The following is a 14,421-nucleotide window of genomic DNA, read 5'->3' as shown; positions in this document are numbered from 1 at the left end:
ACTGCGGTTTGGAAGCTGACAGGCAGGGAAGGGAAGATAACATGAGCTCATCCAAAGAAGCGGGCTACTCCTGCGTGGGAAGAAATTCAGGTGCAAGCAAAGCCATGGGAAGGAGAGGCAGTAGAAGGCCTCTCAAGGTCAACAGTATGCCTTCATGTATTGCAGCCCTTAAATTAGGGAGAGAGCTGTTAGGATTTTTAGATCAAGCAACGTCGCTACCAGAGTAGGAAACTCCTGTCTTATTAGTGGTTATGCTCTAAGTTCAAGGCCCAAGGTTCCTAGTCAAGTTTTGCTTCCTGTGTTGAGGATTTACCTATGGATTCAAGCTCTTGTTTTGTTCCTTTTTTTCTAGATTAATGATCAAGTTTCAACCCTTGTTTTGGGGATTTATCTTCTGCCTATTGGGACTTGCTTTCTATATATACATTTGGATTTTTACTCTATTATATGCTTAAGGTGCCTTTGGCCCTTTCTTCTATGTGTTTTATCAATAAACTGTTTATTACCACGTCTGGTTTCCTGGTGAGTGCTTTGAGCAAGGTGCTACAGGGATTTCCTAAGCTTATAACTGCTGAGAGGAGGACATGTGGCAAATTGTTTGGAGGAATAAAAATTGACCCGGGGAGGGGGCTCTGGATGCCAAAAAACATACTGGGGCTATGGTGCTTTGTCCACCCCTGCGGTAAGATTATCAACAATTTTAACAATTTATCAACCATTTATTGCGGTCCATAGACCCATCAGTAAAACCAACAATTATTATAAATTCTCCCTGCAGTAAGATTATGACTTAGGATACTACAAGTTGTTTTGGACCTGTGACCCATCTGCCCTTATCCTCTTCCCTCATAACGTCAGCCATCCCCTCCATTTTACTGAGATAGAGAAGATGTCTACCAGTCATGCCTGAATTCCTATCAAGGTAGCATGTATTGTTGGTTGAATATTACTGCAAAAGCCTACAACCACACCTGAGTCAAAAGGCAAGCTGGGGATACAGTTTGTACACAAGAAGTCTAATATATTGTCTTTATGACCAGGTTGAGTTCTCACCCCAGTGCTTGTTTAAAGGCTCAACATTTAGAGATTACTATCCTGTTAATTTGGGATAACCACTTTTAACTTTAAAAGGAAAACATTCAAAGTCCCTCTGTTGATTTATTGCAAACAGCTCTGACAAATGATTTAGTATTGTTTGCAGAGCTGAGCCAAGTTCATACTGACCATATTGCCCTTCAAATAGTCTGAAAGAGTCATTAAATGAATTTAGGATTCTATCTTCTTGCAACTCTAGTGGTTATATTGAATTAATAGGATGGTAATAATAATAATTTTTGAATGCTGAATCTGTAAACAAGCTCTTGGACAGCAAAGGACCCGGAAGTGGGAATACGTTTATTCCTTCTCAAAAAGGAGACTTGAAATCTGGTCTAGCCAGTCCTATTGCTTCTTTGCATATTGATTTATTTATTCTTAAAAAGGAGAATTAACCCCTTGTCTTGCCAGTTGTTCATCCAAAGTATGGGAAGGGACTTGTTTCCGGTGGTTTACTGATAGGCAAGCACTTTTAAGACAGCCTCCATATTCAGGCTTGGAAAGAAGACGTAATACAAAAGAGTGTTTGAAATAGCAACCTTAGTTGTTTGTTAAGTATATAATTGCTTACTATATTGTATGTGTGCAATTTTACATAACTTCTTTGTTGTGGGAGTGGCTGCAGACCCCTGCTGTAATGAATGGATTCTTAAACTGTGGGTCCCAACCCCAAACCCTTAGTTCAATGTTGGAATCATAAAAAGTTTGGTAACAATTAAGGGTTCCTTAATGCTACTCACTTACAGAACTCTGTTAGTAACAACATGCAGTGTTTACAGTGGACTCTGTAGAAAATGCTTCAGCTATACTCCATAGAAACGGAAATTAGCCTATTCGGCAAGCCTTGCAAACACCAATTTATTTTCAGTAAATATCTGGAGCCCCACTAACACAGCAGGTTAAACCGCTGAGCTATTGAACTTGCTGACCAAAAGGCTGGTGGCTCAAATCCGGGGAGCGGAGTGAGCTCCTGCTGTTAGCCCCAGCTTCTGCCAACCTAGCGGTTTGAAAACATGCATATGTGAGTAAACCAATTGGTACCGCTTTGGGGGGAAGGTAATGGCACTCCATGCAGTCATGTCGGCCACATGACCTTGGAGGCGTCTATGGGCAATGCCAACTCTTCAACTTAGAAATGGAGATGAGCACCACCACCCCAGAGTTGGACACAAGTAGACTTAATGTCAGGGAAAACCTTTACCTTTACTTATTTTATTTTTATACCTATTTTATATAGGTATGGGATCATGTAAACATGTACTGGGCAGAAAGGGATCATAAGTGGAAAAAGTTTAAGAAGCATTGCTCTAATGCACAACCATAGCTGCATTGGAAGACAGCACCCACTGGTGGCCCACGAGGGATTATGAGGCTTCAAAAAGTACCTGCGCTGGGATCTTGATCAACTTGCGGGTAAGAGGTGAAGCAAACCACGTGGACCTCTGGGAACCGACTCTTGAAGTAATGCTTCCAGGCCACCACCAAAGCTGGGGGTGCCAGGTCAATCTTGTTCAACACAAGGATGAGGTTTCTCTTCATCTGCTTGGTCACAAAGTCATAGAGAGCTGGCGAAAAGTTGATGACCTGGACAGAAAAGGCAATAAATGAGAGAAGACAGTCACATCATATGAGCGAGATCTAGAGTAAGAACAGGAACACCTTTATCAATGACTTGGATGACAGAAAAGGCGGCACTCTTTATCAAATTTGCAGATGATACCAAATTGGGAGGACAGATAACACCCCAGAGGAAAGAATCAGAATTTGAAAGGACCTCAATAGATTAGGGGGCTGGCCCAAACTAACCTAATGAATTTCAACAGGGAGCATACACACTGGCATAAAAATGAAATGCACAAATATAAGATGAGTGATACCTGGCTTGAAAAAAATCCATATGAAAGGGATCTTTAGAACATCATTAAGCTGAATATGCAAGAAATACCAAGAAATAGCTTCCTGGTTTTATTTATTGTATCAGAAGCGAACTGAGGGTACAGTTGTAATGTATTTAAAAGACACAAAGTTTTAAAAACTTGGCATTATACTAAATGTCCTTTGACCAGTAGTTGGCCATTTGGAATGCTTCTGGTGTTGCTATAAGAAAGTCCTCCATTGTGCATGTGGCAGGGCTCAGGTTGCATTGCAGTAGGTGGTCTGTGGTTTGCTCTTCTCCACACTCGCATGTTGTGGACTCCACTTTGTGGCCCCATTTCTTAAGCTTGGCTCTGGTTCTTGTGGTGCCAAAGCGCAGTCTGTTCAATGCCTTCCAAATCACCCAGTCTTATGTGTACCCAGGAGAGAGTTTCTCATTTGGTATCAGCCATGGGTTGGGGTTCCGGGTTTCAGCCTGCCACTTTTGGACTCTCACTTGCTGAGGTGTTCCTGCAAGTATCTCTGTGGAGCTTAGAAAGCTATTTCTTGATTTAAGGCATTGGAATGCTGGCTAATTTCTGAACAGGGATGAGCTGGAGATGTCACTGCCTTGGTCCTTTCACTACTGGTTGCTACTTCCCTGCGGATGTCAGGTGGTGCAATACAGGTTAAACAGTATAATTTCTCCAGTGGTGTAGGGCACAGACACCCTGTGATAATGCAGCATGTCTCATTAAAAGCCACATCCACTGTTTTAGCGTGGTGCAATGTGTTCCACACTAGGCATGCGCACTCAGCAGCAGAGTAGCAAAGCACAAGGGCAGATGTCTTCACTGTGTCTGGTTGTGATCCCCAGGTTGTGCTAGCCAACTTTCATACGATATTGTTTGTAGCACCCACTTTTTGCTTGATATTCAAGCAGTGCTTCTTGTAGGTCAGGGCTTCCTGAGATCTACAGAGATACTCGCAGGAATATCTCAGCAAGCGAGAGTCCAAAAGTGGCAGGTAAAAACCTGGGACCTCAATCAGTGGCTGACATCAGATGAGAAATTCCCACCTGGGCACACAGAAGGCTAGATGACTTTGAAGGCTGGATGACTGAATAGACTGAGTTCTGGCACCACAAGATGCAGAGCCAACCTTAAGAAATGGGGCCACAAAGTTGGGTCCACAACATGCAAGTATGGAGAAGATAAAACCACAGACCACCTACTACAATGCAACCTCGGCCCTGCCACATGCAAAACGGAGGACCTCTTTATAGCGACACCAGAGGCACTCCAAGTAGCCAGCTTCTAGTCAAAATAAATTTAGTATAATGCCAAGTTTTTAACTTTGTTGTTTCTCTATACATTATAACTGCATTCTCAATTGGCTTCTGACATGGTAAATAAATAGCTGAATATGTGTCAACAATGTCATGTGGCAGCTAGAAAAGCCAATGTGATTCTAGGCTGAATCAATAGAAGTACAGTGTCTAGATTGAGGGATGGCCCTTATGGTCTCTCCCAACTCTTTGATTCTATATGGTGAGCCTTACTTCAGAGCAGGGTGATCAATCAGACGAGCCACACATTTGGTTGTCTCTGGCCATTTTCACTTCACCAAAAAGGTACTTTTACAGATTCTCTCTTGCACATCTGCTAGTGGACATCATAACATTAATTCTAATATCCCAAAGTTGGCTTTGGCTATGTGAGAAATCTGGCTGCAACTCCCCTGATGTCCATTGTCAACGTGCAGACACCAACTTCTCCTCCAATCAGACAGACTGGGGTGTACCTCCCCCGGTATTGCAGCCTCCCCCAACCATGTTGCAAAAATCCATAATCCCTCACTGCTGACCATGTTGGTTATTATTCGTGGTTAGCACTCAAGCAACATAAGATGTGACACAAGTTGCCCATTGAAATATGGATGCCTCCTGGGAGACTTAACAGTTTGCAGTGCCTATATAATACAAAATAGAATTCATTAAGTGCTTTGCCTTTCTTTAGTTCAAATATATGCAAGCCATGTCTTGAGGATGTAACTGGAGGAGTCCCAGTGGTGCAATGGGTTAAACCCTTGTGCTGGCAGGACTGCTGACCAAAAGGTCGGTGGTTCAAATGAGGGGAATGGGGAGCTCCGTCGGTCAGCTCCAGCTTCTCATGCGGGGACATGAGAGAGGCCTCCCACAGGATAGTAAAACATCCGGGCATCCCCTGGGCAACGTCCTAGCAGACGGCCAATTCTCTCACACCAGAAGCAACTTGCAGTTGCTCCTGACACGGAAAAAACAACAACAACTGGATTACAACTCTCGTAATCCCTGACTGATGGAATAAAGTTGCACTCTTAACGTTTGAAAGGCCATAGGTTGTCTATTTCTGTTTTAGTTAGAAACTACAATAATGTATCGTAATGTGACTTCCAGGTGATGGCAATGGCTGGCCAAAGCTGCTCCCAGAAGCTCCATGAGAAGGAGCCATGAAAGCAAGTCCCAGCCAGTGGATTTCTCCCTAGATCTAGTAAAAGGGGGCAACCCCCCTCCCAAAAAACCTAACTACCATGTGTTGTGACCACAGAAACTAAACAGGCAAATGCAAAAGAAGCAGAGAAGTTTCTGTAAGGACAATGAGCCCCACACCAGGTTTTCTTTGCTAATTTTTTATTCCGACATTTACAGATTATAATTAAAGAGATCATCGATTTTGTGCTGATATTGCCTGCCTTTTGAACTATTAAGAGAAATAGTAAGGACTACTTTAAGAATATACTGCTTATGTAAGAAGTTTAGCAACATGGTGTAGTGAATGAATGAAGGATTTAGGAACATTAACCCTTCGAATTTATAAATGCATTTATATCTTATTAATTTGAAAAGGCACTTTGAAAAATATGCTAAATTAAGTAAGTATATATGAGATAAGCTGGATATAAGTCAGATATATGTTAGAAAAGATTAATGTTACTTATATATAAATCTAGTTGATATCTATGTTGGAACAGTAGATAACGAGAAAGGGTTTTATTTAGGTTAGAAAAATCAGGGAGAGCTGCCTATATCCAAAAAAGAAAAAAAATCTTATTTTAAATGTCTTATGACAGATGGCCTGCAAAAATGGATTTAGCCTTTAAATATGTTAGTTGATAAAATTAATCCAGTAATAGTCTGATTTGATAAAATTACTAATCCTTTACTGAATTTTTGTAGAAAAAAATAGATTTTTATACATTTGGATTTGTATTATTAGTAAGTTCATTTTACAGAGAGGAGGACAGCAGCAATAAAATGAGAGGCATAAACCGATTATATGTTTAAAAGGACTCAAAATAATATGGGATGTCACCTTTTTCTTACTGCATTTTTGTGTCTTCTTCTATTTTCTCTCCCCTCCCCTTTTTATCTTCTTTCTGTGTTTTTTTCTTGTATTTCTTTTTCTCTGTATACTTATTAATGTATATCAAAATAAAAATATTTCTTAAAAGCGTAATGTTTTGTTCTGTCACCAGGTGTCACTATAATGCTGTTTTCTATCTCTAGGTCAGTGTTTCTCAGCCTGTGGTCCGTGGACCGCCAGTGGTCCCCAAGAACTAAAATATGGTCTGTGGTCTCACCATTTCTACACCAGTGCAAAGAGAGTGACTGGTCTCATGTATAGTGACAAGGCAACAGGGATGTTGAGAGGGGAGAGACTATTTATTTATTTATTTATTTATTTACAACATTTCTACCCTGCCTTTCTCACCCTGGAGGGGACTCAACTTGGCTTTACATAAAGGCAACAATTCAATGCCCTAAAACACAATGTAAACTTAAATAAATATTAAAATAGAATTTAAAAGTACATCAAGACAATTAAAACATTTTAAAATAAACACTTAATCCATGAGCGTAATCTGGGCCATCCCCATGAAAGGTGTAACAAGCCTCCTGACTGCTGCTTCTCCTCCTCCTCCCTCCCCATGAGCAGAGCCATTCCATGAGGGCACCTTGGTGTCTTCATTTTTAGGCCTGTTCCTAGGGTTATTTGGGGTGCTGATTCAGAAAATTGCATTGGATAGACCACATTAGCTCTATATTATTAAATATGGTTTTCTGTGGGCAAGCAGATGGAGACTACTGTATCAGAAACTGGAGCAGATGTGGTCTATCCAATGCAATTCTATTTATTTACTTGTTGTGGCCCAGTCTGTGTATATGTGTTTTGTGTATGTATATATTTGTGTATATATATGTGTTCACCGCTCTGAGTCGCCTGAGGGCTGAGAAAAGCGGTATAGAAATAAAGTAAGTAAATAAATAAATTTTGTGCATGCGTTGTAATGTATATATATATATTTGGATTTTAAGTCTCTTCTGCTGTGTTTTTCAGTGTTTTATGAGTGATGGTCACTTGTTGGCCTGACAGGTGTATTGTGTCCAAATTTGGTGTTGATTCACCCAGTGGTTTTTGAGTTATGTTAATTCCACAAATGAACATTACATTTTTATTTATATAGATTTATTTATTTACTTACAACATTTATATGCCGCCCTTCTCACCCCGAAGGGGACTCAGAGCAGCTTACAAAATATATACATACAATATATTAAAATATTAGCATAGTACAATATCAGTATTATATATTACTATACTGTACTACACCATTATATTGTAATATTATTAGTAACATTACATGTAATATAAAATATATTATTATAATATTGTATTATTATATTGATTTTCCCAATCAGCACCCCAAATAAACAAACCGAATCTAAAGTTGACCAAAAAACTGATCCTTTTGGTACTAATTTTGGAGAGTAGTCCTTTCCTTGTCTAAGTGGCCCCCGATCAAAGTAGTCCCTGGTCACATGGTTCCTGGTCAAAAAAAGTTTGAGAACCACTGTTCTAGGTGAATAAAGACCGTGGGAGGATGAATGGAACTTTAAAACTCAGGCAGAACATATGACACACAAAGCAACAACTACAGACAAGAACAGCAACTGAGTAGAAAAATTTTAAAAATACATTTCAAATTGTCAGAAGAAAAATAGCCGTCAGTGTTCTAAAACAGCAACTACTGGATTATAAATTATTCCACATGAATTGTTCTAGGAATTCATATAAAACTCTTACCCCAGGGACATAGCTTTGAAAAGATACTTTTTTTGGATTACAATCCCCAAACTATACAGCCAGAATAAGTTCTGGGGCTTTTGGAAGACATAGTCCAAACAAGTACCATCCTCAAGCCATGCACAAGATGGGTATGAAGAGAGATTTCTTTGGCTTTAGTTACTGCTGAATAATGTGCTCTTATACACTCCACTCAAGAGCTGTGTATAAATGGACCACCTTCTGTGAAATAACTAGACAGTATCATAGAATGTGTTTTCTGCTTGAATTCTTGAAGGAAGTACATACAGGCCTCCTGCTTAGTGAGTCAAAGCACATGAAAGGGTTTCTTCAACTGAGCCAACAGTCTGCGTGAACAGAGGCCAGCAAGAACTGGCAGTCAAATCATCAACAGCATGCAAAGGGAGCCCTTACCGGGTGCCGGATGTCTGTAATGAGCAACACGATGTCCGACATCTCCAATACTCGCCACAGCTGCCTCCAGGTCTGTATGAAAAAAACAGAAGATTAGAGAAGATCTCTGTGCCATTTGTCCTGTCCCATTGTGCCCCTCAGTCAGTAAATTCATTAATCAGCGATGGCTCGGGGATTCAGAAAGCCATGGTTCACAATGAGAGGAGGAAATAAGGGCTCTGAGGCCCAAAACCAAAATTATGGTATACCCCACCAATGACACCTTGTGTCAATCACCAAATTTGTAATGTTGCAGACAATGAGACACTGAAAAACACTGCACACCTAGAACTCTTGAGTTTGCTATGTTTGCATTTCCTTGCTCACTTTGCCTGCTCCTTTTCTTTACATGCCAAAAGTGTATTTCTGAAGTTTTGAGTAACTAAAAAACTAGATAATAAAGAGGGGGAAAGCTTGGGGTTTTTTGCTGTTTGGAGACTAGAACATGGAGCAATGGATTCAAATTGCAGGAAGAGAGATTTCACCTAAACACTAGGAAGAATTTCCTGATGGTAAGAGCTGTTTGGCAGTGGATTATGCTGCATGGGAATGTGGTGAAGTCTCCTTAATTTTAGAATCATACAGTTGGAAGAGACCTTGTGGGCCATCCAGTCCAACCCCCTGCCAAGAAGCAGGAAAATCGCCTTCAAAGCACCCCCAAACAGATGGCCATCCAGCCTCTGTTTAAAAGCCTCCAAAGAAGGAGCTTTCACCACACTCCGGGGCAGAGTTCTCTGGAGGTTTATAAGCAGAGGCTAGATGACCATCTGTTGGAGTGCTTTGATTGTTGGAGTGCATGGCAGAAGATGGCCTGGAAATTCCAATTGGTCCAACGGGCGGCAGCCAGATTATTAACTGGGGCGAATTACAGAGACTGGTCAACCCTCCTGTTTAAGGAGCTCCACTGGCTGCCGCTTATTTTCCGGGCCCAATTCAAGGTGCAAAGCCCTGAACGGTTTGGGACCCACCTACCTGCGCGACCACATCTCCATCTACGAACCCACGCAATCTCTTCGATCTTCCAGAGAGGCTCTTCTCTCGCTTCCGCCCGCATCTCAAGTGCAACTTGCGGGGACGAGAGAGAGGGCCTTCTCTGTGGTGGCCCCCTGGCTCTGGAACTCACTCCCCAGAGATATTAGGCAAGCCCCCATGCTAGCAATCTTCAGGAGGAACCTGAAAACCTGGCTATTCCAATGTGCCTTCAGTGATTGAATGTAAGAAACTCCCTGACCAAACTTCCTTAGAAGCACTTTATTTATGATTCGTGCAATTGAATCCTTCCTCATTCTCGCATCCTCATCCCGATGATTTGCATCGCCCTATCTCCCAGAGTTTTAAAAATTTTATCCTTGAATGTGGCCCTGCCCAGTGAAATCCTCTGTTTTTAATTGCATGTTTTATATTGACTGTGCCGTTTATTATATTTCTTTGCATTTTATGTATTTTATTTTCTGGAATTGTTATGTTTTTGTATTACAATGTATGTACTGCACTGATGGGCGTGGCCTCATGTAAGCCGCACCGAGTCCCCTTGGGGGAGATGGAGCAGGGTATAAATAAAGTTTTATTATTAATAATAATAGGGTTAGACTAGATGGCCCTTGGAGTATCTTTCAACTTAATAATTCTAAGAAACTGAACCATCCACTCTGTTTTAGCTTGGGTCTCTTCAGCCTTTTAACGTTTTCTACACCTTTTACAAAGTTTGAGATCAGAACTGATATGCCCACAATATCAATTGCAAAGACATCAAGACTTTATTTTGGAAACAAACATGCAAAGTCGCATTTTGTATCTATCAGAGTTCTTATGAAAGTGGGTTAAAAAGTACATTGATAAAAAGAATACCACACCACCTGAAACCCAAGCTTTCCCTTCAAACCTTTAAGGGCTCACCTCCAGATTGTGCTCAAAGTAACTTAGCTGGCTTGGCTGGAATGTAGTGTAGATATTCTCTAGATAATCCCGGAAGCATTTCTCCTCTCGAGCCAAAAGCTGCTCCTTGGTCATCTGGTAACTCCAGGGTGGACGTTTTGGAAAATCCAATACTGAGAGGAAGAAAAAGTAAAAACTGGTTGGGATATATAGACAAAAACTTCACTACAATCTCGTTTGTGCTCTACGCTAGTGTAATAGTGCCTTACGTTGCTCCTTGCTAAATGTTTCTCACTTCACCTCCTTTGAACTTTCATTGCACTGTAAAGCAATAACAAGGTTGAAGGTACCCAAGGGAGTCCTGTGACATGTAAAGAATTGTATTTCAGCACACTGAACCTCCTTTTGATGCCTATCTGGTCCTCTACAATAACCACTCTGAGGTCAGTGGCAAGGTGTTCTGGGGAACTGAGATGTCCCCACACCACACTGCTGACAGATGATTTCACACAAACCTTCCTTACTTCTGCACAACCCTCTCATGCCTGCCTTCCTCGACACACATACTACAGAAGGATATAATTCTGCTCTCCACATAAATCCTTCATATGTGTTTATGTATACATCATATGGCCGCATGGACAATTTGTATAGAGAATGATGCATATAAAAGTGGTTAAACAGGATATCGTCCTTAGCTCCATCAGAAAAATTAACATATAGCATAACATTAACAAGAGGGGACATGAAGGAAGATACACATTCACTATAGTTAGGGGCACACGGATTCCCATGAAGGTGAAAAAACAGCAAATTTCAGGAACACTTTAAGAAAACTGTGACAACACCTGCCTAGGAATCCCTAGGTCTTCCAGCACAACTTTATGATTATCTTCTGTCAGAATTTGGCCACAAAATTGTGCTGAAAGGCATATGAGATTCCCAGACAATTATTATCTCTAGGAATCTCTAGAGCCCTCCAGCATGGCTCTATAACCAACTTTTGCAAGAAGTTTGCAAGAAGTTGATTGTTGAGCCTTGCTGGAGGAGCGGTGGTTCCCAACCTTTGGGCCTCCAAATGTTTTGGAATTCAGCTCTCACAAATCCTAACAGCTGGTGAGATAGCTAGGATTTCTGGGAGTTGAAGTCTAAAACACCTGGAGGCCCAAAGGTTGGAAATCACTGAAGCCCTTAATCAAATCTGGAAATAATTAAATCCACTAAAGCCAAACCCGCAAATGTGGAGAGTTGACTGTATGTTTGAGACTACTGGGAAGCCATTTATAACTTAGTGAGATCTGCTTTGATTTATTTTACGGTTGTTTTTATACGCTGTTGTTTTTAAATTGTTAATTTGTTTACATTGTTTTTAAATGTGTTTTTTAGTGATAAACTCTGTTGTGTTGGGCTTGATCTCACTTATAAGCCACTCCGAGTCCCTTTGGGGAGATGGTGGCAGAATATAAAAATAAAGTTATTATTATTATTACTACTACTACTACTCCTACTACTATTACTAGCTGTACCTGCCACACATTGCTGTGGGCAACCTTCCCTCCCTCTTTCTCTCCTTCTTTCCCTTCTTCCTTCGCTCCTTCTTTCCCTTTTTCTTTTCCTTCCGCTTTCTCTCCTTCCTTTCTTCTCTGCCTCTTTCCTTCCTTCCTTTGCTCTTTCCTTCTTTCTTTCACTCCTTCTTTCTCTCTTTCTCTTTCTTTCCCCCCTCCCTCCCTCTCTCTTCCTTACCTTTTTTCCTGTATCTTGATTTCGCTTTTAGTCATTTAGATGTTTTGGGCTTTTAAGTCCTTTCTGCTGTTTTTGGGTTTTTTTTATGAGTGATGGTCACTCATTGGCCTGTTAGGGATATAGTGTCTAAATTTCATGTCAGTTTGTCCAGTAGTTTTTGAGTTATGTTAATCCCACAAACGGACATTACATTTTTATTTATATAGATTATTAATATTATTAATCAAGGTGACAGAGAACTTAAAGTTATTTTGGATCAAGACATTTTGGATAAATTAGTATCAATAGCTATGATCAACAATATATCTACAACACATATTTATTTGGAAGACAATTTATATGTATGGTAATTGACAGTCTATGTCTATATGTATATCTTTATGCTTATGTATTTCTATTTTATGTGTAGCACCCTGGAGTGCTTTTGTGAGCCGCCCCAAGTCCCTCCGGGGAGATGGTGGCAGGGTATAAAGAAAAAATTATTATTATTATTATTATTATTATTATTATTATTATTTGAATTGTTTCTATATAACAATATAGAAAGAATGAATTAATGTACTTGTTAAATTTTAATTTTTTTAAAAAACCTTTTCAATCCCCTCCTCCTCACAAATCATGTTTTCCAGAAAACTCCTCTGAATCATCCATTCACTGAGCTACTTTTCCTGGATGCCCACTGTTCACCTGAGCCGGTCTTGTAAATATCTTCTATGTCCACTTCTGTCTCAGCTTCTGGCACAGGCTCCAAGATCTTTTCCCTGGCAATCTTTTTCCTCCGCTCTATTTCTTCTTTGCTCTCCCGATCAAAGTGTAGCCGGTATCTGACAGATGGGGAACAAGGGAGATTAGGAAGGGATTAGAAAGTGGAAGCATATTTGGCTGGCACATGCAGCCCAACCTCCCATCTCAACTCTAGAACTAGCCACTTTGGGTCTCAATCAAGAGAGAAAAGTAGGTCCTAAATGGGCAATACTAGACACATTTAGCTTAATTTCAGGAACATAGTGGGATGGTGACTTACTGGGAAGGAGAATCACAAGATCATGGTGCGATGGAGAACTAATATCATTCAGATATGTGGGGAAGAAACATCGATCATTGCTACCAGATGGACAAGTTATTGGATAATGGAGGGATGATCAAACACAACTGGAAAGTTAAAGTTCCTCCGTGACAATGCAGCAGTATCTACTCAGAAACAAGAAACAACATCAACTGATCACCCTGATTAGCATTTGATGGTAGTACCTGGGGCAATCCTTTGTTGAGAGTTGATTAGATGTGCCTGACTGTTTCCCCTCTGTTGTTTTGCTGTTGTAATTTTAGAGTTTTTTAATACTGGTAGCCAGATTTTGTTCATTTTCATGGTTCCCTCCTTTCTGTTGAAATTGTCCACATGCTTGTGGATTTCAATGGCTTCTCTGTGTAGTCTGACATGGTGGTTGTTGGTGTGTTCCAGCATTTCTGTGTTCTCAAATAATATGCTGTGTCCAGGTTGGTTCATCAGGTGCTCTGCTATGGCTGATTTCTCTGGTTGAAGTAGTCTGCAGTGCCTTTCATGTTCCTTGATTCTTGTTTGGGCGCTGCGTTTGGTGGTCCCTATGTAGACTTGTCCACAGCTGCATGGTATACGGTAGACTCCTGCAGAGGTGAGAGGATCCCTCTTGTCCTTTGCTGAACGTAACATTTGTTGGATTTTCTTGGTGGGTCTGTAGATAGTTTGTATGTTGTATTTCCTCATCAGCTTCCCTATGCGGTCAGTGGTTCCCTTGATGTATGGCAGGAACACTTTTCCTCTAGGTGGATCTTCATCTTTACTCTCGTGGCTTGTTCTTGGTCTTGCAGCTCTTCTGATGTCTGAGGTGGAGTCTCCATTGGCCTGTAGAGCCCAGTTGAGATGGTTCAATTCATCTTGGAGGAGGTGGGGTTCGCAGATTCTTTTTGCACGGTCTACCAAGGCTTTAATGGTGCTTCTTTTTTGAGGGGAAACAATCAGGCACATCTCAACAAAAGACTGCCCCAGGCACTGCCAGGCCATCAAATGCTAATCAAGGTGATCAGTTGAAACATCCACACCTAGCTCCAACAGGCAAGAGTTCTCTCCCCCCCCCCCCCCCCCCGGTCATTCCACAGATATATAAACCCACTTTCCTAGTTCCAATAGACCTCACTACCTCTAAGTATGCTTGCCATAGATGCAGGTGAAACGTCAGGAGAAAATGCCTCTAGTACATGGCCATATAGCCCGAAAAAACCTACAACAACCCAGTGA

General features: G+C 40.9%; 1 protein-coding gene across 1 annotated transcript in view; it reads right to left on the bottom strand.

The window, feature by feature from the left end:
- Positions 1–14,421, bottom strand: part of GNL1 (G protein nucleolar 1 (putative)) — a 53,507-nt gene that overhangs the window by 13,740 nt on the left and 25,346 nt on the right. The window contains exons 3-6 of the mRNA XM_060759359.2: positions 12,834–12,970; positions 10,425–10,576; positions 8,490–8,561; positions 2,481–2,679 (exon numbers count right to left, since the gene is read on the bottom strand). Coding sequence (XP_060615342.1) covers positions 2,481–2,679; positions 8,490–8,561; positions 10,425–10,576; positions 12,834–12,970 — 560 coding nt within the window. The remainder of the gene's footprint in view (positions 1–2,480; positions 2,680–8,489; positions 8,562–10,424; positions 10,577–12,833; positions 12,971–14,421) is intronic.

Source organism: Anolis sagrei, chromosome 2, assembly GCF_037176765.1.
Source record: "Anolis sagrei isolate rAnoSag1 chromosome 2, rAnoSag1.mat, whole genome shotgun sequence".
Lineage (NCBI taxonomy): Eukaryota > Metazoa > Chordata > Lepidosauria > Squamata > Dactyloidae > Anolis > Anolis sagrei.
The sequence above is the reverse complement of the archived record's forward strand: the minus strand, read 5'-3'. Positions and strand labels throughout refer to the sequence as shown.